The sequence below is a fragment of the Lynx canadensis genome, chromosome B2, assembly GCF_007474595.2.
Source record: "Lynx canadensis isolate LIC74 chromosome B2, mLynCan4.pri.v2, whole genome shotgun sequence".
Lineage (NCBI taxonomy): Eukaryota > Metazoa > Chordata > Mammalia > Carnivora > Felidae > Lynx > Lynx canadensis.
Genome location: NC_044307.1, coordinates 11,946,566 through 11,973,643, shown reverse-complemented (window position 1 = coordinate 11,973,643; position 27,078 = coordinate 11,946,566). Strand labels below are relative to the sequence as shown.

The 27,078-nt window shown below is 43.4% G+C and overlaps 1 protein-coding gene across 1 annotated transcript; it reads left to right on the top strand.

Moving 5' to 3' along the window:
• On the top strand, window positions 1-27,078 carry STMND1 (stathmin domain containing 1). The gene is given in 6 exon segments (XM_030314792.1): window positions 1-91; window positions 11,857-12,037; window positions 16,539-16,690; window positions 25,100-25,231; window positions 26,121-26,203; window positions 26,205-27,078. Coding segments are annotated over 6 exon segments (777 nt in total). The 5' UTR covers window positions 1-10; the 3' UTR covers window positions 26,353-27,078.

Genomic DNA, 27,078 nt, shown 5'->3' with positions numbered 1-27,078 from the left:
AGCGCGCGGCATGGGCTGCGGACCTTCCCAGGCTGCCGAGGACCAGACACGCGTCCCCGCGCCCAAGAAGGGCTGGGATGAGGGATTTAAGGTAAAACCAACAAAACAGACAAGCAGGCACAAGGCCTTTTGCCAAGTTTGGCGGGGGAGCGACTGGAGTGGGCTGGAGCTGGGTCCGCAGGGGCCTCGCAGCCCTCCCGGTGGGTGGGCACAGGGTGGGCGGGATGGGAGCAGCTGTACCGGTCTGTGTTTCACTGCTGTCGTGTCCAGGGCCCCGCTGCTGTAGGACTAGCTTTGAGAGCCTTTTGTGTGTCAGGAACCTGCGAAGTTGGTCACACCCCGGGGCACTAAAAAGTAGAGCCATGCGATCCGCACAGAGCTGGGGCCGGCGGGGATTCTCAGGGGAGGGTGGGAGATCCTGGGAGGTGCCTTATATTACCCGCTTCCGGAAAGTGGGCCCTTTGAGAATTACTTAAGGGCTCAAAGACACGGTAGAGGCCTTCCATCTGGCTGAGCCCTCTTGCTTCCCACCTGAGGACCCTGGGGCCCAGAGACGAGGACGCCTTGCCTGAGGCCGCACAGCTTGTTTGGGGGCAGAGCTAGAGATAGAATCTGATTTTCAGAGTCTCATTCCAGTACTCTCTCTGCTCCCTCTCTCAAGGTTGCCATCCCGGTAATTCTTCTGCAGGCCTGAAGGGGAATTTTTTCCAGGGTGGGGCATGGAGGGATGGGTTGGTCCAGACAGAAATGAGGTCCAGGATTTCATCCCATGCTCACCACGGTCAGTATTCCACAAACCGAGCTGGGAAGGCACAATGGTACCCCTTGGAGAGGGGTCACCCAAAGGTAGGAATACCATATAACTGATCACCAAAAGCAGAATACTTTTAGGAGCGAAAAGGAACGCTATTAATAAATTTGCCTGGTCTGATTTAAGCCCATATTGTTGGCAGAAAACCAGGATTTACGGTCACCCTTCCTAAAGGGCATTTTTGGAGCTACTGTCTCAAGAGCACACCTTTTTTTTTTAGCAGACAATGTGCAAGGTGCCATTTGGTGCCACTTACAGCACCTACCGTGTGTTGGGGGGGGTGCATGCACACACACACCCCCACAGCACACCTGCTGGGCTCTTGGAGTACATCAAAAAACAAACTGGAAGCTGGTAAAGGCTGAAACTCAGGCTTAGGACCTGGCGCCCTTGTGGATGCCTGTGCCCAGGTGCCTACCCATCTTGGCACTGTTTTCTGCTTTTGTTGTTGTTGTTGTTTGCTTACTTACTTTGAGAGAGAGAGCACAAGCAGGGGAGGAACAGAGAGAGAGGGAGAGAGAGAGAGAGAATCCCAAGCAGGCTCAGCACCGCCAGCACAGAGCCCGAAGAGGGGCTCACACTCACGAACCGTGAGATCGTGACCTGAGCAGATGGTTAACCCACCGAGCCACCTGGTGCCCCTGTTTCCTGCTTTCTGTTCCAGCCACCTCTGTCTGAGTTCCGGGCCCTATTCCCTCTTACTGGGTCTTCCTGCCTCCCCCGTGAGCACAGGGTACTCTCTGCCTCCCACACTGCCATCTGTCTTCCTAAGAAAAAATTCTCCAGAGCACGCAAAACCCTCTACCCGCGGTCCCACCAGGCTTTGTAATGTCGTCCTGTCCAGCCCTGCACACTAGAGGACTCTCGCGTCTGCCAACCCGAGAATCTGCAGGGTTCGGTCCCACCAGTCACCGACACAGTCCGTGCTGTTCCCCATGCCATTCCATCCTCCTGGAATGCCCTCCTCAGGCCCCATTCCCAGGTCCCCTGATGCAATTCCTGCTTGTCCTTCAGCACTGAGCCCAAACACCACCGCTGTACCACTCGCTTCTCACACAGCAAGTGTGTGTTTAAAGCTCCTCCTCCCTCATAGATTTACGGGCTTCTTGGAAACAACTTGGTCCTCTTACTTGCTCATTACTTCTGCTTTGATTAATATGTAGGAATACATTTTTCTCCCTTTCTCCAAAAACTGTATGAATATGATTTAAAATGTTAACCCATTGCGCTTTTCTCTTTTTTGCGCGAAAAAAATCTTTTTTATTTACTTGACTGGCGCGATTACACATGCGACTTCCAGAGAAGGACATTTTCACCATTTGTGTTTCTTATCTGGCCATTATCATTTGTTTCATTTCAAGGTTATTACTGAAAATGACTGTTGCACAGAGCAGGAGACAGTGATGAAAAGCAATCCTCTCTGAGTGTCAGATATGCTGGGTCCCTGGAAGCCAAGCTTCCCTGGGTTTGGGAGGGTTTCTGGGTCTCTTCCTGAATTCCCTGGGCATGAAAGTCATCGCCTCTCTCCTGGGTTGTTTTTTTTTTTTTTAATTTTTTTTTAACGTTTATTTATTTTTGAGACAGAGAGAGACAGAGCATGAACGGGGGAGGGTCAGAGAGAGAGAGGGAGACACAGAATCTGAAACAGGCTCCAGGTTCTGAGCTGTCAGCACAGAGCCCGATGCGGGGCTTGAACTCACGAACCGCGAGATCATGACCTGAGCCGAAGTCGGACGCTTAACCGACTGAGCCACCCAGGCACCCCATCTCCTGGGGTTTTGACAAGTCTCCTAACTGGTCTCCCTGGGTCCTTCCTCCTCTGCCCACCTCCACCTGTGCTCCAGGTCCGGGCTTCACATGACCTCCAGAGTCATTGTTCTAAAATCTGGTAATGTCATCCTCTGCTAAAAAAAAACAGTTCCCAAATCATTAGGTAGGCACACACACCAGGGGTCAAAGAATGTGACTACCTCAGTTATGATTTCTGGGTTCACTGTTTGTTTCAGCTGTGTGACTTTGGTCAAGTTATTTAACATCTCTGTGCTTTGATTTCCTTATCTGTAAAATGAGGGCAATAATAAGAATAATAGTTATGTTACAGAGTTGTCACAAAGATTGATGAATTCAATTCACGTAAAATGATCGGATCAATGCCTGGCACAGAATAAGTGCTCAATATGAGTCAGTACAATTGTTATTACAGTGATTTATGTAAGATAAAGTCCTGACTCCTTAGCACATCTTACCAGCCATCTTTTTTTAAAAAAATTTTTTTTAACGTTTATTTATTTTTGAGACAGAAAGAGACAGAGCATGGACGGGGGAGGGGCAGAGAGAGAGGGAGACATAGAAGGGGAAGCAGGCTCCAGGCTCTGAGCCGTCAGCACAGAGCCCGACCGGGGGCTCGAACTCACGGACCGCGAGATCATGACCTGAGCTGAAGTCGGACGCTTCACCGACTGAGCCACCCAGGCGCCCCTTACCAGCCATCTTTGAGCTGCCTCCCGGCAAATTCTCCAGCTTCATCTCTTCCCACACTCATTGCTGGTCAAACCTCACTACTCATGGCTCCCCAAATCCATTCCGTTTCTATCTCCATGCTTTTGCACCTGCTGTCTTCCCTCCTTTCAGACCTTTCCCCGTCCTTCGTGCTGGGCCACATGCAGATACGTACCCGTCTTTGAAGACAACTCAAGACCACTTTCCTGACCCTGCTCCCCACCCCACTAGGCTACCACACTGGCAGAACTTATACCTTCTCCTACCATATTTCAAAACATCGTATTGTATTTATTCGTGTCTGTGTTTGCTTCCCATCCTGAGTTGTTATTATCTTCTTGAGGACAGAAACTGTTCTTTGTCTCTGCAATCCCCCCTGCTTACTACAGCGCCTGATAAAGACCAGGCACTAATGACCATTTCTTGAGGGACCCGGTGTCCCTCCCACTCCCCCCGATCCTTGGTATCTTCTTGTCTCCTAGTTGCAGAACTAGACCAACGACAGTCAGCAAGGAGTAAATTCAGTATTAAAATCACCTGAAAATAGGGGAGTCTGGGTGGTTCAGCATCTGACTCTTGACTTCGGCTCAGGGGGTGATCTCAGCTCAAGCCCCATACCAGGCTCCGTGTTGACTGTACAGAACCTGCTTGGGTTTCTCTCTCTCTCCTTCTCTCTCTGCTCCTCCCCTGCTCATGCTCTCTCTCTCCCTCTCTCTCTCTCTCCCTCTCTCTCTCTCTCTCTCTCTCTCTGTCTCTCTGTCTCTCAGAAAAAAAAATTTTTTTAAATAAAACTTAAAAAAAATTATTAAAATAAATAGCCTGAAAATAGACTCAGGGTCGATTCACGCATGTACCTCCTTCCCCACCCCAAGTGGTAGACTTTGGAAATCTGATCCAGCCAAGGCGTAATCACTAATGAAACGCTCTCTAGCTACCAGACAGTGCTATTTTTGCTAACTTCCTAAATGTATAGGCTGAACGTTCAGTGGTTCACCAGTGTCTTTAAAATGAGATGTACAGGTTTGCGTGCATGAAATATTTATGTGTCTTAGTGGCACAACTTTTAAAATATTCTGAATCAAACTTGTCAAGACTACTGACTTTGTCTTCACTTTTACCCTAGTCTAACATGGCAGGTAGACATGATAATAAAATAATGCATAATAAGAAAAGCATGGGGAACTTTTCTCAATGAGGGAAATGTTCTGTATGATGAACTCCGAGTTTCTGTCTTATGATGAAAGGGAACAGACTAGATTGGAATAGACAATCCCTAAGGACCCCTCACAGTTTCCCCCTAACCTTTGACAAGAAAGTTCTGGCTTATCATCAGCAAAAGGGACTAAATGACTTCTTCAAGTCCTAATTTTTATTTTTTTATTTTTTATTTTTTTTTAATTTTTTTTTCAACGTTTATTTATTTTTGGGACAGAGAGAGACAGAGCATGAACGGGGGAGGGGCAGAGAGAGAGGGAGACACAGAATTGGAAACAGGCTCCAGGCTCTGAGCCGTCAGCCCAGAGCCCGACGCGGGGCTCGAACTCACGGACCGCGAGATCGTGACCCGGCTGAAGTCGGACGCTTAACCGACTGCGCCACCCAGGCGCCCCAAGTCCTAATTTTTAAAACAGGGTATTTTTGAGTGTTTTTGGAGGGTTGATAGTTGTTACAATATTCGTTAGACATAAACTAGAAAATCAAATGCTGAAGAATGCATTTTTTTCCTATATGTCTACAGACAAATATATTTATAAAATACACCTGCCAATAATGTGATTAAGGTTTCAGTCCAAGGGAGACATGACAGATGACTCCCTCCAAACTATTTGGCAAATGTGTTTCCCAAAAGCTTTAGAACAGAACCTATAACACTTCCAGACCGAAAACAAATATATGAAACACAAACAAAAAACAGCCCTGTCTGTAATTTAAAATAATACCTTTTTTGGAATGCTGATGATTCCCATGCATAACTGTTAGCTTAGAATTCACAGCTTTTCAATTCTAAAACTAATAAGATTGTATCCCCAAGACAATGAAGCATAAAATAGAATTGAGACAAAATATAAACATATCGAATCTCTACTTCTTTTTTTTAATGCTTATTTATTTTTGAGAGAGGGAGACACAGCACGAGCAGGGGAGGGGCAGAGAGAGAGGGAGACACAGAATCCAAAGCAGGCTCCAGGCTCTGAGCTGTCAGCACAGAGCCCGACGTGGGGCTCGAACTCACGAACCGCGAGATGGTGACCTGAGCTGAAGCTGGATATTTAATCGACTGAGCCACCCAGACGCCCTTCAAATCTGTACATTTGCACAACTTCATCTCCAAGAAACAAAGCCAAACCTCCCACCCACCTCCTGATCCCCTCCACGGCAGATAGACTTCTCATTGGTGTGAAAATAAAAACCCTGCATGCATAGAAAGAATAAGAAAACTGTTTTTGCGATGCCCCCGAGAGGCATAGGTATAATTAATTTGTCAATATTTCTGGCCTCTGAACTGTGTCTGTTCTCAAGTCTAGATTATGAAATTGGGTTAAAATTTCCAGAATGTGTTGCACATAGATAAGATATTTGAAAGACATGCTTAGTTTTTCAGAGAGAAAAACCTTACATTTCTGCTCTGGAAACTGAAGCCTGGTGTATGTTATCTTACGCCCAAAGATTGTGCTTCATTTGCTGCCATTTAAGCTTTGGTCACTAACAGAGCTTGAAGGCAGACGGGATCTAAGTCAGAATAAAGGGGTTAAGATTCTTGGTAAGGCCTGGATTCCTCACTTTGATGAAACCAATGAGGGCCACATAATTAAATGTGGAATTTAAATATATTCTGACTTGTGGGGTGCCTGGGTGGCTCAGTCGTTTGAGTGTCTGACTTCAGCTCAGGTCATGATCTCAGGGCTCGTGAGTTCAAGCCCCACTTTGGGCTGCTATCAGCGAAGAGCCTGCTTTGGGTCCTCTGTCCCCCTCTCTCGCTGGCCCTCCCCCCTAGCGCGTGTGCTCATGCTCTCTCTCTCTCTCTCAAAAATAAATAAAAATTTTAAAAATTAAATCTATTTTTCTGGTTTGTAGATGACAGAATATCTTTGTGAAAAGCCGCCTTTTAGATTGAGAATATTCGTGTGTGCTCTCAGCTCCAATATGGACGTGTTTTTGTTTGTTGTTGCTAAATTTTCCAAGGTCTCTGATGGGAAACGTTAGATGGCAAAACTCGTCCCTATGTGTAACTCAGTGCCCTGCTATGTTCAAAAAACGAAGGCCTGCAAGACACAATGAGCTTGTGAAATTGCCTGCTTCACCGCCATTGCAGATATTGGTTTTCAATAGTTTATTTGGAAAGGAGGTCAAGAATACCTAACGTGATCTTTGTTCTTTTTAAAAAAAAAAAGGGGGCGCCTGGGTGGCGCAGTCGGTTAAACGTCCGACTTCAGCCAGGTCACGATCTCGCGGTCCGTGAGTTCGAGCCCCGCGTCGGGCTCTGGGCTGATGGCTCAGAGCCTGGAGCCTGTTTCCGATTCTGTGTCTCCCTCTCTCTCTGCCCCTCCCCCGTTCATGCTCTGTCTCTCGCTGTCCCAAAAATAAATAAACGTTGAAAAAAAAAAAAAGTTTCTTTATTTTTGAGAAAGTGCGAGTGGTGGAGGGGCAGAGAGAGAAGGAGACAATCTGAAGGCGACTCTGCACTGACAGCAGTGAACCAGATGCGGGGCTCAGGCTCATGAACCGTGAGATCACGACCTGAGCCACAGTCGGACCCTTAACCAGCTAAGCCACCGGGGGCCCCGTGATCTTTGCTCTTTCCCATCAGCATGGACTATGAGCACCTGAAAAAAAACCATCAGAGTCTCCTTGTCCTTTGTTATATGTAACAACATATATTTTTATATATTATATATTTATATATATATATAATAACAATATATATTTTATATATCTCTAAATTGTGTGTGTGCACGTGAGAGAGACCCTGTCTGATATAGTAAGATTATTGTTATATAATAAAATAATAGCACGTAATATACATAAAGACTTTTCCTGGGTCGGCTTACGGTACAGGGACTACATAGCAGTAACTGTGTCTATGAAGAAAGACAAATGGAGAGAGATAGAAAGAGCACATAAGAGCTCTGATACTTTCTCCGTAGGCCATTGGTATTTCGGATCTGTCGACTTTTTGTTGGCCGACTTGTTTGTTCAGTTGGTCGAGTTTTCGTACTTTCCCATGCAGCCCTGAAGCACAGAGCTAATTAACCCCCAGCACAATGAACTGATGTTGATTAGCTGCAGCCAGCATGTTACGTAAACACAGTGATAAGGAGCTACGTGAGTCTCCCCATGAACATTCGAACACTCGAGAAATCGTCATTGAATGACAGGAACCTGAGGGTGGGTGTTGGAGCCGCCAGGACCTGGCTACTGTGGTTTCTACTTAGCCTCTGAGGGATTTCACAGCTCTATGGAGAGCTTTCAGAAAGTCAACAAACGTGCTTAGGTGTTTTAAAATCTGTGTGATTTTTATTGTGAGATTACCAAGGGTTTAATGCTGATGTCCTATTTGTCCCTCCTTTAAATGGAAGAGCTGGGGGGGAGAGGGTGTCTGCTGTCTTCCTTTCTAATGTTTCTTCCATCTCTTTCCCCCAGTTTCACTGCCACTGTCCTAGGTCACGTTCAATCAGAGCTCAGCTGGACAATTGCAATCATTGTAATTGGCCGCCCTGCTCTGTCCCTTCCTTGTTTCCTTCAGCCCCCCTCACTTAAATGAACCCCAGTGATCTTTCTAAAACACATGACTGATCATTTTATTTTACTTCCATACACAAAAACCCTACAAAGGATTCCTGTTGCATTCAAAATAAAATCAAGCCCCTTTACTCATCACAAAAGACTTCCCTTTTCCCACTCAGCATCTACCCCGTTCTATCTCCATCTTTCTGCTCCCCTGGAATAATTCAAGTTCATATGCTCACAATATTGTTTCATACCCATCTTTGTGTGTGCTTAACCTCTCTCTACAATGACAATTTCTCCTTGCCCACTGGAAACTCATTCATCAAGAGCCAATTCAAGCATCTTCTTGAACACCTTCTGCTGCCCCAAGAAGCTACAACCTGGTACAAGTGTACCAGGGAATTACTGGAAACCATGGGGCCTTGGAGGTACAGTCCTGGGGACCTTCTAATGCTCAGGGGAGAAGAAAAGCACCCCTTGGACCAACAAACATGAAATCAATAGACATGAGAAGAATAACCGGAAGGTGAAACTCTGTAGAAGTTGCTTATGTGCTTAGGTCTCCTGGGGACACTGAGGGGGCTTCACTGGTATGTGTGATGGAGAAGAGGTTGGCTGATCAACCCAAGCAAGGAAGGAAAGGCCAGCACTAGGAGAAAGGGGGCAGGGGAGTTAGCGAGGATTGGAGAAAACTTTTCCTGAACATACCAATATTTAGAACACGCTGCCTCTCCAATAAATGCCAACTCTTTAAATTGAATTAATTTAACGTTTTGGAACACTCACTACATTTTTCTTATTTTTCTTCTTTTGCTGTGGGACCATGAAAAATTTGACATGGGCCAGCATTTTGGAGTCAGTGGTTTACTAAATCACATACGGACCCTTTTTACAGTGTATTGATGTATTTACAATCAGTGGAACTGGTATGGAAGAATAGAGATTCATAAAAGGAAGGGGTGGAATTGTAAACCAGTGCAAGATTTATGGAGGACCCTCTGGAAACACATATTAATAGAAAATGTGTACATCTTTAGATGTAGGGATTTATTCTCATGGAATGATGGGGTGAATTCACACTGATATATATATGCACATATATTATGCCAGCATAGTTCATTATATTGCAGACATATACAGAAACACATATAGAAGCATATATAGAAACAACCAAGATGGCCGTCAGTAGGAATTGGTTGAATAAATTATAGTATATTATATAATAGACTACACTACAGTCATCAAATAAATGACTACTCCCCACCGTTAACTAGAATGAGGTAGACCTATATATATTGACGTAAGCAAATGTCCCTGACATACCCTTAATGGAAAAAACAGGTTATGGAAATATTAAATACCATTTAATATAGAACTTGATGTATATTACTTATATATAGCTTTCTTAAATATAATCCACATATTATACAATTCACAGTTGTCACCACAATCTAATCTAATAGAACATTTTTATCCCGCCCACAAAATAAACCACTACCCATTAGCGGCCAACCCCTACTTCCTAAGCAACCACTAAATCTACACTCCGTTTCTATTAATTTGCCTATTCTGAGTGGTAACTGGAACAGTCTTCGCGTCTGGCATCTTTGACTCAGCAGAATGTTGTTAAACGTCATCTCTGAGCAGCATGCAATAGTACTTTCTTTCTTCTTATTGCCAGATAAAATTTCCTGGTCTGGACATATCACATTTTATTTATCCATTCATCAGTTGATGGGTGTCTGGGTTGTTTCTACTTTTTAGATATTTTGAATGTGAATTCTGAACATTTGGGTGCAAGTTTTTGTGTGGATGTATGCTTTCATTTTGTGTGGGCGTATATACCTAGAAGTGGAATTTGCGGGTCATACGCTAACGCTCTGTTTGATTTTTTTAGAAATTCTCAAACCGTTTTCCAAAGTGGCTGTACCATTTTACATTCCCACTCCACTGTACGAGGGCTCCGATGTCTCCACACCCCCGCTCACACTTTCTGTGTGTGTGTGTGTTTTTTCATTATAGTCATCCTGATGAATGTGAGGCCGTATCTCATTCTGGTTTTGATTTGCATTTTCTTAATGTCTAATGATATTGAGCATCTTTTCATGTGCTAATTAGCCAATTCCAATTTGTTTTTAAAGATTATATTTCTTTGAGCAAACACATCTAAGAAGTAATATACTAAGATGTTATTAGTGTAGAGTATGGTACTTATTTTTTACTGTGTTCCTGTATTATTCAGGGTTCTACCAAAAGAATAGAACCAGTATAATGGTTGACTGGATGGATGGACAGATGGACAGATGGATGGAGAGGTAGACAGATAGATGTATTAGAAGGAATTGGCTTATGCAGTTATGGGAGCTGGCTAGCCAAGTCCACAATTCCCACGATAGCATAGGTGGTCAGAAAGGACCATACTGGAGCTGAAGGTACAGTCCACAGAAAAAACTTCTTCCTCAGGGAAACATCAATTCTACTCTTAAGGCCTTCAATGGATTGCATGAGGCCCATCCAGATTATCGAGCATAATCTCTTTTACTTAAGGTCAACAGATTGTAGACCTGAACCACATCTACCAAATACCTTCACGGCAATGATTAGATTCATGTTGGATCGGATAACAATACCATAGCTTAGTTGACACAAAACTGATCAACAGTTTCCTTTTATGTTATTTATTTCTTCAGTGGGTCTCTATTGCTTCTTTAAAGAAAACTTTTTTAGGGGAGCCTGGGTGACTCCGTTGGTTAAGTGGCTGACTCTTTGTTTTGGCTCAGGTCATGATCTCATAGTTCGTGGGTTTGAGCCCCATGTCAGGCTCTGTGCTGACAGCGCAGAGCCTGCTTGGGATTCTCTCTCTGCCCCTCCCCCACTCTCTCTCTCTCACACACAAAAGACAAAAAAATTCTTACACAGCAGTATCTTTACTCTTCACACTTGATGAACATGTTCAGCTTGGCGTCCTCTGGGGTGCTCAGCATAGTAGCTTGTACCTGATAGATTCCTAGTAGATACTATATTAACTTCTATTGCTGCTATAACAAATGATCACAAATTTGGTGGCTCACTACCACACAATTTTATTCTCCTCCAATTCTGGGGGTCTGAAGTCCAGAATCAGTTCCACTGGGCTACAGTCAGCTGTGCTGGGGATAAAGTTGGTGGGTTGCCTTCAGGAATGAGCTTTGGGGAGAGAATCCCTTTCCTTGCCCATCCTGACTTCTAGAGCTACATTCTTTCATTCCTTGGCTGGTGACCCTCCCTCATCCGCTGCTGGTAACATCCTCGAATGTGGCTCTGCTTCCCTGGCGCATCACCTTCTCCACGTCTGTAGCCACATCTCCCTCCGCCTCCATCTTTTAAGGACAATCATGGTTACACATAGGTCACCTTGATCATCCAGAATAATCATGCCATCTCAAGGTCCTTAAATTAATCATATCTGGGGGCAGCTGGGCAATTCGTTTAAGCATCGGACTTTGGCTCAAGTCATGATTTCACAGCTCCTGGGTTTAAGCCCCGCATCGGGCTCTGTGCTGATGGCTCAGAGCCTGGAGCCTGCTTCAGATTCTGTCTCCCCCTCTCTCTGCCCCTCCCCGACTCACCCTCTGTCTCTCTGTCTGTCTCTCTCTCTCTCAAAAATAAACACACACTGCATGCGTGGTAACATGTACAGGTGGCTGGGGCTAATCAGCCTGCCGCAGATACTCGTAGGCTAAATATTTGCCAAGCAGACCTTGTGACATTGTTTTCATTTTCCAAGAAACTGTTTTCTAAGAAATGCTGACTCTCATGGAGCCATTCCCTCTTCACAGGCTGATGTCGGTGTGACTTATTCCGTGGAGAACCTCGGGCCCCAGATTGGAGCTGAATTACCCAAGGACCCTTTGAGCAGCCCCGAGGGCCTGGAAATACAGGCTCAGTTGGGAAGTTTACCTGGAACCACAACAGAAAGTCCCCCATTTCTTAGTGAAAGAAACAGAAGAATAAATTCAGGTAACACCCCCCATGTATATTAATCTCTACAAAACACTATCTCTCTACATATATTGTAAAATGTAGGGGCGCCTGGGGGCTCAGTCAGTTAAGCGTCTGACTCTTGATTTCCACGCAGGTCATGATGTCACGGTTCATGAGTTTGCGCAGGTCATGATCTCACGGTTCATGAGTTCGAGCCCCACATTAGGCTTTGCACTGACAGTGGGGAGCTTGCTTGGGATTCTCGGTCTCCTTATCCGTCTGCCCCTCCCCCACGTGTGCTCTTTCTCTCTCAAAATAAATAAATATTTTTTAAAAACACATATATACGTTATATAAAGTATGATGTATGCTAGCAACCCCTTTATCACAGTTTTGTGGGCGAAGCAGTGCTCCAAATAGCAAAATCCCTATTTCTGAGACATTAGGATGTAGCCTTAAGCCTTCATTGTGTGCGTACATAAAGCTAACCATTACTCTTCTTGTAGATCAAGTAATTGAAACTATCTTACTTTTTTTTTTCTCTCCCTCCCCCTCCCCCCCTTTTTTTAACTAAGAGCCCTTACTGGTGGTTGGGAACAGGCCTTAGGAGGAGTCACACAGGCTTTGGTTAAATTCCTGTAAACTTCCACTGTTGTTAACATGTTTCCAAGAGAAAGTTCTACATTTGAAAAAATAAATAAAACCTATGTCAAACTGTTTCCCCTGTGTCTCCCATCCAAAGCATCAGTGAATATACAAAACAAACAGCTTTCAAAATCATAAAAGAAGTAATCATGACCTGGTGTGCTCCTTGGAAACTATTTTGATTTTTCCTATGGGTGTTTCTGCTTTACTTGAGTTACCCCCCCCCCCTGGTGTTGATTTGAGAGCTCCCGTTTATATTTCATCAGCTTCTGAAACCAATTGAGTTCAACAGAACTCGAGCAAAAGTGTTCTGTTTTATTTGGGGGGACGCCTCGTGTGTCATTCCTCGCGGCCGTTGTTTCTTCCCTAGCTACAAGTTAGAGCTGGAAAAGAGATGGGTTAGTAAGTGAGATTCTTTTCCTTGGACTTGGACGGCACTGTCTAGTTATGATAGTTTGCCTATTAGCCTTCGTCTTGTGGTTCTGATGTGAGGTCTTCGTGAGCTCAGAGAACAAGGTAGGAGGCTGCGGATAGAGCGGGGGGCGCCTCTCCTCTCTCTGTGTGTCTCTCTCTGATGATTCTGTGGACGGGAGTGCCGTGAATGCTCAATGTCTGTGGCCCTAGCAGACACAGACTGTTGGGCGGGAGGGGACACCTGGGTGCACCCTCCCCGTCAGTCCAGCCAGCAGGGTGGAGCCAAGAGACACGAGCCTGGGGAGGGAGTGAACCAGCAAAGCAGTGTTCCCCAAATGTGTTGTCGATTAGTTTCCAGAAGAGACCTTGCCCCAGAGTGCAGAACCAATGCCCCGAGGCTTAGATTTGTCCTCTGCCCTGTTCCTCCTGTGTCCTTTCTGCATCCTTGCCCTGCCCTGCTACAGAACGCAGTCGATTAAAACTTCAGGTTTCACTCTAACACTTCTCAAGTTTCTTTCTTCTTAAAAAAAAAAAAAAAAAAACTTACTGTAAATAATTTCAGATTTAAGTAAAGTTGCAAAAACAAAGAACGCCTATATTCTTTCCCCCAGATTTCCCAGATGCTAACATTATACCACATTTGCATGTGATACAATTGCACCTATCATAGCCCCCCCCCACACACACACACTCACATACTCTCACACACACACTCTCACACATGCTCTCTGTCTCTGTCTCTCACACACGCTCTTTCTCTCACACACACTCACACACCCTCTCTGGCACACTCTCTCTCACACACACTCTTTCTCTCACGTAAACACACATACACACTCTCTCTCTTACACACACACACACACACACACACACACCCCTAGATTGTTTCTAAGAGCAAATCGCAGACATAATGACACTTTACTCCTAAGCACAATATGTGTTTCCTAAAACAAGGATATTCTTTGCATAATCACGGTACAGGGATCACAATCAGCAAATTACCCCTTAGGCAGTACATCGTCTCATCTGCATATTCAAATTTTATCAATTGTCTCACAAATGTCCTTTGTAAATAAATTTCTGGTTCAAGATCTAATCCAGAATCACACGTTTAATTTAGACATAATGTGTTTTTCTCCTTTAATCCAGAGCCAGTCCCTCAGGTTTTCCTTGTGTTTTATCAGATTGATATTTCGGAGATATAAGCCATTGATTTTGTAGAAAGTTCCTCAGTTTGTGTTTGAGAATTCCCCATGATTAACTTCAGGTTATGCATTTTTAGCAAAAATACCAAAAATGACATTGTACCCCATTTGTACATCAAATCACAAGGTACATGGTATCTATATTTGACATTTATTGCTTTTTTTTCCTTGCAAACACTTTTTAATGTAGTTAAAATCAAAGATTTCTCAATCTTTTCTTTTATTGAATCTGGATTTTGAGTCATGTTTAGAAAGTTTTTTCCTACACCAGAGTTTAAGATGAATTCACCTACATTTTCTCGTATGACTTTGCCTTTGACACTTACGCTTATGAAGAGTTTCCGATCTCGTGAAAAAATGCTAGTGTATATGTTGACTGCATAGGAAACATAACTATGTTCAGTATGGTGTCTGATTTTTAAAAGTAAAATTTGATATATTAACAGTGGTAATCTCTGAATGCTAAGAGTATGGGCATTTTTCTTTTCTTTTTTCATTCTTTTCTATCCAAGTTTACTATGTAACCATGTATCACTTTCATGATCAGAAAAAAGCATAATGTCATTTTCACACATTTCCCGAATCGTCTTCAGCATCCCAAGAAATCATGAGAACTAGTTGAAATGGCCATGATAGCTCAGGGTTCTCTTTGTAGGCTAATGACTGTCAATGTCAAGCCAAATACTTTGGTGGATTCAGAAAAATAATGGATCATACAGTGGACCTCCTTCCATGACCTTGGGAAAGGAGTGGGGGGGGGGGGGGGGGGGTGGCAGAGAACACAGATGTGGAAGTCGGATATTCTTGAGTTCAAACCCTAGTTGATTCTCTTCCTACCCATGTCACCTTAAGCAAGTTAATTTGCCTCTCTCATATAGTTTATTTGTACAATAAGGATAACAGTACCTCTCTCACAGAATTCACAGTGTTATAAAGTCTATAAAGTACCTAATATGGTGCCAGGCACATAAATGCTCAGTAAATAGTAATTGTTATTATTTTGGCCCTTCCAGGTGAATCCACCTTCTAAAAAAAAAACTCCATCTAATTCTTTACCTCTAGCTTTAACTTTTCTCTGTGGTTTCAAGCTTCTAGGTTACATACTTCAAAGACATGCTTTACCACTCTGTACCAAAATCTGTATATAGCTCTTTACAGTGGGAATTGAGTCTATTCCAGACACATGTGAAGGTAGAAGGAAGACACAACACTGGACAAGAAATGAGAGTATAGGCAATTTGTTGAAGTTACCTGCAGCGGTCAATTAGAGAAGTCTCTCATAACAAGAAGGCAAATATTCTGAAGTAAGAGACATCTGGCTCGTGTGTATGTGTGCATTTTTTCTCTCTTCCCACTGCAAATTCACAAAAACTGTCTTTGTTAACCAGCGAGGTTAGAAATTTTCATTAAAAGACTCCGTCCACTAGACGGAATCAACGTGGTTACAGTGAGCACTTCTTGATGATTACAAAATAGAAAATAGCTCATTTCTGAAGATTCATTGCACCTTTATTTCATGATGTGAGTCCGGAAAAACAGATGCTTGCTTCTTTGGAGCACTGGGCAATTTGTAATGGGGGGATGGGATCTCTCTCATTAGTGCAGTTTATAAAGGCTCCCGGAGACACCGTTTCGGTGCCATTTTTAGAATCATTAATAAAAATTTAGCTGACATCACTTCAGTTCTGATTTGCTTCAAAGACTCTTAGTCTTAGTTGCTCTTAGTTCTGATTTGGTTCAAAGACTCTTTTCAAAAAGGCATTACTTTTACTTACATAGATTTAGCAGATGGCGTAATTGTAAGCTCAAGGTTGCGGAACTAGAAGTCTCTTGGCAACACCGCACTGTTTATCCTTTGTATACAAAGCATAGAAACCAAACTGCAACTCACAAGAGTCACTGAAAGAAGATCTCCTTCCTTGCTGTGCTCTAGCTCGGTAATTAGTGTCGAGAACCCATGTAGTCCTACCCCAGTGTATAAGTGTTGTTACAACAAAAAAAGTAGTACATAACAGCACATGAAAGACTTTTTGTTATGTTAATATGGGGCTTGCTAAGCAAACCGTATATTATGGCGATGTGTATCCTCTAAAAGAACGTGACGACTTTCAACTTCAAAGGATTCAAAGATTTATAATAGAAACAGATATGTAGGTAAGAGTGTTCACCCAAGATTTAATGAAGCGGCATGATTTATGAGGCATCCATTTAGCATCCGATTGATAAAATGTTCATGCTTAAATTCCTATTTCTTTTTTCTTTTCCTTTGGAAGACCTAGTGACCGGTGGATTGATCCATAACCCCCAAGCCCCCGAGACCCGAGAGCGACAAAAGTCATCAGACATTCTGGAGGAATTAATTGGTCAAGGAATAATACAAAGCCACAGCAAAGTACTTAGAAATGGAGAATCGTATGATGTCATGGCAAGTATTCCTTAATTAAACATTAGCTATAAGCTAATAGTTATAGTTTAGTTTGAAAGTAATAGTAATAGTTTAAAATAGTAATAGAATATGATTGATCATGAGTTACTATTTCCAAAGTCACAATGCAGATTATAGCATTTATCTAAGCCAGGTTTCTCTCCCATCAATTCTTTCACCCATCTCCACATCATCCTTTTCCACGGACTCGGGAATTGCCCTAATCATTTTCTTAAGCTTATTTATTTGCTAACTAACTTGGATGTAAATTAAAAAAATAAATAAAAAATTCATAGACAATTTTAAAAAAGAGAAGTTCATTTATTTAAGCAATCTCTACTCCTAACGTGCGGCTCAAACCCACGACCCTGAGAGTAAGGGCCGCATAGTCTATGGACTGAGCCAGCCAGGCATCCAGCAACTGCCCTAATCATTGATGATAAAGGAATCCAGTAAAACATATCTTCGGTTTTACTGAAATTGAGGGACAGTAAGCCCATTGAATAACATGCCTTCGTTCTTTGAAGAATTTTTATTAAGCATTGCCTGTGGACTAGGTATTGTGAATATAAAACTGAACTCTGATTTATCTAATAAAAAATAGGCCTAAATACCAAAGCTAAAACAGATATGCTTACACATTTATATATACACCTATATGTACACATTTCGATATTGACCCTAAGGTCAAACAGGAAGAAATGAATACGGTTATAAAACTCCTCACACTCTTCTTTTTCTTTGTTGATTCATCTTGACTAATCGGTTGTAGTGTTTCCCTAGCGTGAGCAGAATTTTTACTCTGATTTTAACTGGTTGTGGCCGAAGTCTTGAGTCCTTAATTTTTTAATAAGTTCTGTCTAAACCTGTAAAGACGATGGCAGGTGTCGTTTGTTCTGCTTTCTCGGGTGTTCGTTTGTTAACAAAGCTCCCAAGCAACCCCATCGCCTAACGAAGGTGGAAAGAAGAATTAACAGAGAAAAGAAGCCTAGGGAGAGATGAGTGGGAAAGACAAGGAAGACACAGAAAGGATGGAAATGGGGACCAGAAATAACATCGAAGGCTCCTCAATGGCCGCCCATCCTTGTCTTGTAGGGAAAACAATCGACTGCGGACAAATAGACACATTATTTAAATCAAGTATGCCACCTAGACCAAGTCACTTAAGTGTTTGAACAAAGGTAATTTCCTTCTCTGCATGTAGGAATTGCTTAAGACTCATGAATAAAAACCAAAGTGGCATTTTCTCTTGAAGAAGAAAATACATCCTGCAGAAGGTATTTGGGGAAAAGAGAGGAAATCGCTAAACCTCACGAATGATGTTATCAGGCTGCGAATAATCAGAGGGTGTAGGGGACAGGGGAAGGTAAAAATAGATTATATAGTGGAAAAGATAATACCAACATAATGACAGTTCACATCTGTGAGATGCATAGCACTTTAGAGTACAGTATCTTATTTGAAAGTACTGGAAGATGGGTCTTTAACATGGAAAAGGAGGGGGAGAGTTTCTTTTCCAGCTATAGGTGAGTCTCTGGGGGTCAGAAAAAAGGAAGGTGTGTCAAAAGAAAAAAAGACAAGAGAACACTTTGGAGGAGGATAAATTGTGGAAACTTTCAGTCGCTAAGCGATGCCTTCTTCAGGGAAATGCTATAGAAAATTGATGCTAACCGCAATGGGAATAGCATTAAAATATTTTCCAGTGATTCAGACGCCAGAAATGGAGTCCAGACTGAGACCTTACAAGGGCACGACAAGGTGAATTAACATAAGCCACCTTGTGAAAGAAATGTATCTGAAAAATTAAAACTACAGGCTTGACTTTCAGTAACATCATTAAGTGAGCCAAAGATGATGAGTGTGTTCATATTCTGTAGAAATGGAACAGTTGTCAGGAGCCTAGTTGGACTGTTCTCAAAAGGATTTCAATGTGACAGGACCGCAGAGGTAGGTAAGAATAACACAGCTCTTTGCTTTTGTTTTTTGCTTTTTGCTCCGCACTTGGGCCACGATGTCCCAGCATAATCTAGATTTGCAAAAAGCCAGCGCAGTAACACACAGCTGTATGTTTTATCACCTAGAGCAGTGGTCCTTAACCTGGCTGCACATTCGAATCACCTAGGAAGCTTTCGAAAACCCCAGGGGCGCCTTGGTAGCTCAGTCGGTCAAGCATCCGACTCTTGGTTTTGGCTCAGGTCGTGGTCTCACAGTTTGTGAGTTTGAGCCCCACATGGGGCTCTGTGCTGACAGTGAGGAGCCTCCTTGGGATTCGCAGGGTGTCTAGGCGGCTCAGTTGGTTGAGCGTCCCACCTCGGCTCAAGGTAACGATCTCACAGTTCGTGGGTTCGAGCCCCACATTGGGCTCTGTGTTGACAGCTCAGAGCCTGGAGACAGCTTTGGATTCTGTGTCTCCCTCTCTCTACCCCTCCCTCCCTCGAGCTCTGTCTCTCTCCCTCTCTCAAAATTAAATAAACATTTAAAAAAATATGTTTAAAAAAAAGAAAAGAAAGAAAATCCCAGTGCCTGGGTCCTCCTGGGACCAGTGGCTGGGGATGGGTTCTGGCCACAGTGCTTTCGAAAGCTCCCGGGTTATTCTAGTGGGCAGCCCAGGCCAAGAATCACTGCCCTGACTTTTCTACCAACATACACAAAGCCCTCAAATTCATTATAAAGCTGGAAAGTGTTAAATCTTTTGAAATGAAATCCCCCATTGTGTGAGAATTCTAAAAGATTCCTGAAAATGTAACATACTTCCAGGCAGAGGACAAAGAGTATCTCCAGGAACATAGGGAAATGAGGGGGAGGTATAATTGCTTAGCGTCACAGGTAAAGTCTCTTACAGTTCAGCTGTAGCTGAGAACATGCATATATCAGACACCAGGTGCCTTCATATTTTGGCAAAAGTTTTGAGCCAATGTGAAAAGATGAGTAGTGAATACTGAAAAGGGAACATACTAAGAACAGAAGTATTATTGGATAGTTAATGCTTTTCCTATCCAATATTTAATGATTTTTTTAGAAAAAAACAATAGATGATAAAATTGGCTAAAAATGCAAACCAAAGGGATGTTAGTAATGTCAGCAGTTATACAATGTGATGAAGCCATGTAACACGGTTTCTTCATTGGTCCCCCAAAATCTTTTAAATCAAATATTATGGGGGGGAAAAATAGAACAATAAATGTGAGAATACTTTAAAAACAAGACTTCTAACATATACCATTAGTATAAATACCAGGGAATGCTAGATCTGTCCCTTCTTTTTTTTTTTTTTAAGTTTATTTGTTTTGAGAGAGAGAGAGGAGGGGAGGGGCAGAGAGAGAGGAAGAGAGAGAGAATCCCAAGCAGGCTCTGCCTTCGCAGCCTCTGCAGTGCTAAGCCCGATGCGGGGCTCAAACTCACGAATGGTGAGATCATGACGTGAGCGAAAATCAGACAATTAACCGACAGGGCCACCCGGGCGCCCCAGATCTGTCCCCTTCTTTAATTTAGTTCTCATGTAGAGTGCAAAATAAGACAAGATGCTGAAAAGTGAGGTCCTCCATTCATCTGCTGAATTGGGGGACCCCCCTGTGGGTCAGTCTCTCCCTGGAGGTCCAGGGAAGTATCTATCCACAGGCCCCCATTCGTCTTTTTTCTTAATTGTGATCATTTGCTTCTTGGCAAGTACTACAACAATTTCACAGTGCCCCTGGGGTAACATGCTTTCAAACAGAGTCATACTAATAGAATTTACTCCGAGTAACTCAGAAAGAATTAGATTGATATAATTAATTATAATCTATAATGATATAATATTAACCTAAGTATCAGACTAAATGAATTTTTTAGTATATTTTTAAATATTCTAAAGAGACTTAAGTGGCTGTATCATAAATGTGTATGGACTTTATATGCACACGTCGCTGTGTGTCTGGATTGGTACAGATCTCTACAAGAAGTGTAATTGGCTCTCATTTATCCACATTGGTATTATCCACTTGAGGTGTCTTTTATCCCAGACTCGTTTTTTCCCTGCCCCTTGGCCTCCATACACAAGACTCCGATTTCTCTGTTGACTCATTCTGTCTCTGGCCAAAGGGTACCCCCTTCTCTGGGCAACTTTTGCCCTTGGTAACCTTCAGTGCAGTTAGGGAGTTCGTCTCTCTTGCATCAGAGTCCCTACCGTTACTCGTTGAACCTCACGGGGAGTTTTTTAAGGAGGAGGAAGTGGGCTGGGTAAGACTAATGTCAGCTGACGCTGTGACCTTGCTGGGAGGTCTCACGGGGCTAGAGCAAGAACGGCAGGTCTCCTGGAAGCTTTGACCCGTTCTATGCACAAGACTTTGGGGAGGGAACATAGCCACGGTAGGTTTACCTGTGGATCAACAGCTAATTAGGGAAACTCCGAGGGCTACATGGTGGCCACAGGAAGTAATATATACAAGCCAGGTTGGCCAGAAACAAGCATCTTTGGGTGTGACAGTCTTCTGATGGTATTCTTAAAGGAAATAATTGAACCAGTAACTTCTACAGGTTTAGGGTTTTTATAGGGAGCACCCTCTCTAAGCATCATGCAAGTATTGTTATTTTTAAGTGCCAACAGTTGGTAACGCCTGACTTTATAAAATCCAGTGGGAAAGAGTACAGATATTTTCCCTCAGGTCTTCCAAGGCTTTTCCTTCAAATGTCAAACTCGGGAAAGGATGAGGGTTGCCCAGGTTGGATTAACTTCCGGAAGCGGGAGGAAGTACTTGATTTCCTAGGCATCATTTTGAGCTAAAGCCACAGGAAGAGTCCACCCAGACCGGAAATCCCAAGTCTCTCAGAACCACTCACCTACTCCTTTAGTTAAGATTCAGACTCCTGTGTCAAGCCTCATGGAGCCTTTCTACACTGAATCTGGGATTGCCATTTCACGTTTTTAGCCTTCTGTGAGTGAACTTCCCTAAAAAACTGTTTTCATACTAATTTCACAGTATCTTTAGTTGAGCCACTCCAGCAAGTACGTCCCTCTTTGCAGCAAATGGCTTTTGCCAGGAGGGAGCCTAACAGCCAATTGTCATATAAATAATACAGTGATGGGGGAAGGGGAACTTGCTTTGACAGACATTCCACGGTTTTCGTGTAGTGAAAAACTTCTCACCACATAAAACTGTCTGATGGCTGTAAGTGAGCCAAAGCTTCAACAAATGGTTCCCTCTAAACGGCTTTCTGAGAAGCATGGTTCTTAAACCTGGAGGGAACCTTAGCGGTCCTCAGCCCCCTCACTATTTTTACATGTAAGAACATGAAGTCTGAAGAGTAGAGGTGTCTTGCCTCAGGGGACACCATGGGTATTAGAGGTCAACCCGGATTAAAGCCCAGGCCGCCTGCTGGCCCATTCCTGCCCTTCAGGACAAATACTCTATCTTGGTGATGATTCTGTGTGCTGTCATTGAAAAAAGTCACTGCTTGGGTACACCTGGGTGGCTCAGTTGGTTAAGTGTCTGACTTCGGCTCAGGTCACGATCTCGTGGTTCATGAGTTCGAGCCCCACATCGGGCTCTGTGCTGACAGCTCGGAGCCTGGAGCCTGCTTCGGATTCTGTGTCTCCCTCTCTCTCTCTCTGCCCCTCCCCAGCTCGTGCTCTGTCTCTCTCTCAAAAATAAATAAACATTAAAAAAGAAAAGGAAAAAAAATCACTGCTTGAAGACATTTACAGACATTTCTCCAAAAAAAAGACATCCAGATGGCCAACAGACACATGACAAGATGCTCAACATAACTGATCATCAGGGAAATACAGATCAAAACCACAATGAACTATCACCTCACACCTGTCAGAATGGCCACAATAAAAAACACAAGGAACCACAAGTGTTGGTGAGGATGTAGAGAAAAAGGAACCCTCCTGCACCATTGGTGGGAATGCAAACTGGTGCGGCCACTGGGGAAAGCAGTATGGAGATTCCTCCAAAAGTTAAAAATAGAACTACCCTATGATCCAGTAATCACACTGCTGGGTGTTTACTCAAAGAATGCTAAAACACTAATTCAAAGAGATCCATGCACCCCTATGTTTATAGCAGCTTTATCTACAATAGCCAAACTATGGAAGCAGCCCAAGTGTCCATTGATGGATGAACGGATAAAAAAGTGGTAGGGTAGGGGCGCCTGGGTGGCTGTCGGTTAAGCGTCCGACTTTGGCTCAGGTCACGATCTCGAGGTCCGTGAGTTCGAGCCCCGCGTTGGGCTCTGGGCTGATGGCTCGGAGCCTGGAGCCTGCTTCCGATTCTGTGTCTCCCTCTCTCTCTGCCCCTCCCCCGTTCATGCTCTGTCTCTCTCTGTCCCAAAAATAAATAAACGTTAAAAAAAAAATTTAAAAAAAATTCCCTTTAAAAAAAAAGTGGTAGGGTATATAATATTATGTATATAGACGGAGTGTTACATAGGGAATATTATACAGCCATAAAAAAGAATGAAATCTTGCCATTTACAATGACATGGTTGGAACTAGAGAGTATAATACTACGCAAAATAAGTCAGTCAGAGAAAGACAAATACCATACGATTTTACTCATGTGTGGAATTTAAGAAACGAAACAGATGTGCAAGGGGAAAGAGAGAGAGAAGCCGAGAAACACTCTTAACTATAGAGAACAAACTGATGGTTACCAGAAGGGAGGGGAGGGCATGGGAAAAACAGGTGATGGGGATTAAGGAGGGCACTTGTGATGAGCACCAGGTGATGTAAGGAATGGTTGAATCACTATATTGTACACCTGGAAGGAACATTACACTGTGTGTTAACTGCAATTAAAATTAAAAACTTCATTAAAACAGTCACTCCTTTCATTGAATGAAATGTAATTACCATTTCCCGAGTGACTACTGTACAGTCCCTTAAAAAAGAAAATCCTGTGAAATAAGTATCATTAAACCCACCGTTTAAGTGACAAAAGCGAGTTCACAGAGCGTAAGCACTCACGCAAAGCACACCTTGGCCAAGTCAGGACTCAGACCGAGGTCTGTCTGAGTCCTGACCTGGCATCTTTTTCTAACATGCTAGACTGCCTCTCTGATGTGTGTTCTCGGGACCAGCAGGCTTGTGTCGTAAAGAGACCCTTTCAGATATTACAATGGATATCAGTGGCTCCTTTGCCTTTAAAAGTCTTTGGAGAAATTACCTAGAACAATCAGTTTACTTTATAATGAACTGGAAAGATGTCATAGAACTAGAAAGATGTCCGTAGCAAATTAAGTAAAGAAGGCAAATTGCACAGCCTGTAGAGGGTATCATTTCATTTACGTTTGGTTTAGCGTTACAGTTGTACTGCACATACATATGTCCATAAATATGTGTGCGTAGAGAATGCCTGGAAACACACATACCAAACTCTTTCACATAGTTCATGCTGATGAGTAGGACTGGGGGCCAGGGGGTTCAACGGAAGACTATGCAGTTATTTACGTGTCACGTTACTTTTTCCTAACTGATGTACGTTATAGAAAACTAATTTTTAAAAAGAAGAAAATGTACATTAAAACTTTCTTTATAAACCCTTCACGACACTTTTCCTTTTTTATAACTAGAAGTTGTCATCAGAAAGTCATTATCGCTGCTTTGAACTTTGGAAAGGGTAGTCAGTCACACGAAATAGTTGGGGATTTTTCCTCCCATCCTGAAAACATTCACAGAGTCCTGACGGCAAAGGCCAGCCCAAGGTTGCTGCTCGGGTTAATTTTCTCCTGCATGAGACCCAAAGTACTCAAAACCCATCTCGATCCCAAGGGAAAGGTGTTTCCAGCTGTGGCATATTACAAAATTATCAGGTTTCACTTTTGACCCTGAACTAAGCATTCACTCATCACTCGTCTGCCACCTTTTCCCACCTGTGTTCATTCTCCAGAACGTTTTCTTCTCGGGAGCCTTCTTCCAGCTCCAGAACGTTGTTGCGTTCTTTAATGCGTTTTAGAAAGAGCCTGTCTTTCCTTCTAGGCATCTAATAGACCTTTGTTTCTCTTTTCGAAGAATTAGTTCTGTGGGGACCAGCGTTCACATCGTGATTTTTAAATCTGCCAACGTATCTGTTCAGATTTTTAGGATCGACATTTTTTTTTTTTTTAATTTTTTTTCAACGTTTATTTATTTTTGGGACAGAGAGAGACAGAGCATGAACGGGGGAGGGGCAGAGAGAGAGGGAGACACAGAATCGGAAACAGGCTCCAGGCTCTGAGCCATCAGCCCAAAGCCTGACGCGGGGCTCGAACTCACGGACCGCGAGATCGTGACCTGGCTGAAGTCGGACGCTCAACCGACTGCGCCACCCAGGCGCCCCAGGATCGACATTTTTACACTGTGTTGATTCTACCTCTCCCATCTCTCTCCTCCACCAGTGAATATGTCTGTTTCTCCCTTTTGTTGTTTTTTCCCTTTTCTTCCTCCAGGCAAACGTGACCGAGTGGCCTCTGAGAAAGCCTCCAGCCAGGCTGAAAAAACTTCAGCTCAAAAAGGAAGCAAAGGCTTTCACAACGAACGATCTAGAAGAGAAGGTGCGAGCGGTGGAGATGCACAAGAAGGTACCTGAGCTCTTGTGTCACTGTGTGCTACCTGCTGAAATGAGCCCACGTAGGCCTTTCCTATCTGCAGCTTGAAGATTCAGATCCAGTGTCTTAGTGATCTGTGCTTCCTAGGCAGGATGCTTAATTTTACTTTAACTCTCTTTGTGTGGTGAAGGAGGGAGGCAACATCTTGAAGCTGGCTGAAGTATTGTCTCATCTGAATAGCCTAAGGAAGCATTGTTCAATTCTCAGAATGAAGTATGGAGCTTTCTTCATTGGAAGAAGAAAAGCTTCATTTGGGGTGGGGAGGGGAGGGGGGCGTGGGGTGGAGGATAGAGGCCGAGAGGAGGCCGTGCAGACCATTAGACCAACACCTGTTCCATTACCGCCCCGGGTCCCCATCACCCTCTGTCCCCCATCCTGCCCGGAAGCAGCTTTCACAGCTGTGGTCTGGCAGTCTTTGTCTCCATCCCTTTACCTGGCCTCTCAGGGAGCAGGGACTCCCCATTCAGCTCCACTAGGGTAGGGAGTATGCGTGTGTCTTTAATAGTGCAGTCAAACCTTGGATTGCGAGTAACTTGTTCTGCCAGCGTTCCGCAAGATGAGCAAACGTTTCTAATTAACTTATAAACAAGCCATGCCTTGCAATATGAGTCGTACCTGAACGTCACACGATCACAACTGAGCCAGTGGTTCTGAAATTCGCTTTGATGTACAAGTGGATTACCAGCCTTTTTCCGGAACGAATTATGCTCGCAAACCAAGATTTTATGTAGTTCCTCAACACATGTTTGTGAAGTGACTGAATAATGAAATGGAAAATCATACAGGTTAACTTCAGGCATATTAATGAGAACTCGGAGGAAGTTATTGGGGCTCATTTTCATTCTTTAATACCGCTTTTCAGACTAAAGAAGAAGAAATAAGAAAAAGGCTAAGGAGTGACCGACTTTTGTCCCCAGCCAATCATTCAGATGCAGCTGAGCCGGACTGACCCGCAGGGAGGAAAGCCTTTGAAAGGGAAGAAGAGTCATACGGCATCGGCATCGGCATCGAGTGATAGAAACTTCAGTAATGAAGGATTTGGGTTGGTGGAGTCAGATGTGTCTTACAACCAAGCAGATGATGTATTTGAATAAGCCATCTTATGTGGATTTCATGAAAAGACATCCATTCTCCCTGATTGTGACAATTTTAGTCTGTCTCGTGTTTTTCTGGAGGCCTGATCTCACCCCACTGGGATTTGCCATGGGTTTAGGAACGATTGTATAATGTGCATGGGCTGAACTTGGCTGAGTCAATTCAATATCTATGCTAGCTAGCAAAAGGGGGGGAAAAAAACCCCAGGAAGATCTGACTGGCTTCCACATTATAAAGTTGGCATTCTCTTCCAGTGGGGCTTCAGACGCTATGAAGACATCTTTATGAGTACTTTCCAGCTTACGTTAATGTGTTTGTGCCAGATGAAACCCTTCTTTTTTGCTCCTGCCCGTTGGCTATGTTCACCCTCTGAGGGTCCCTTCAGACAAATTGCACAGATTTGTATTACGTGTTTGAATGATCTGTATGCTTATCTGTATGTTTCGTTATTCTCATTCTGTGTTGTGAAAGATGGAAAGCAATATCTTGAAGCTGTTTGAATTACACTTTCATCCATACAGCTTAAGGAAGCAATATCCAATTCGGAGAATTAAGTATAAAAAAGACAAACTTCACTAGGGTCTAGGGGTGGGGGATGTCCCAGAGGGGGGTACACTGACAGGAGGCCCTGGGCCTAACTCCCACGTGGGAGTCTGACGGGTCTACATTCTTTTTTTTATTTATTTATTTGTTTATTTATTTTGAGAGAGAAAGCGTGTGTGCAA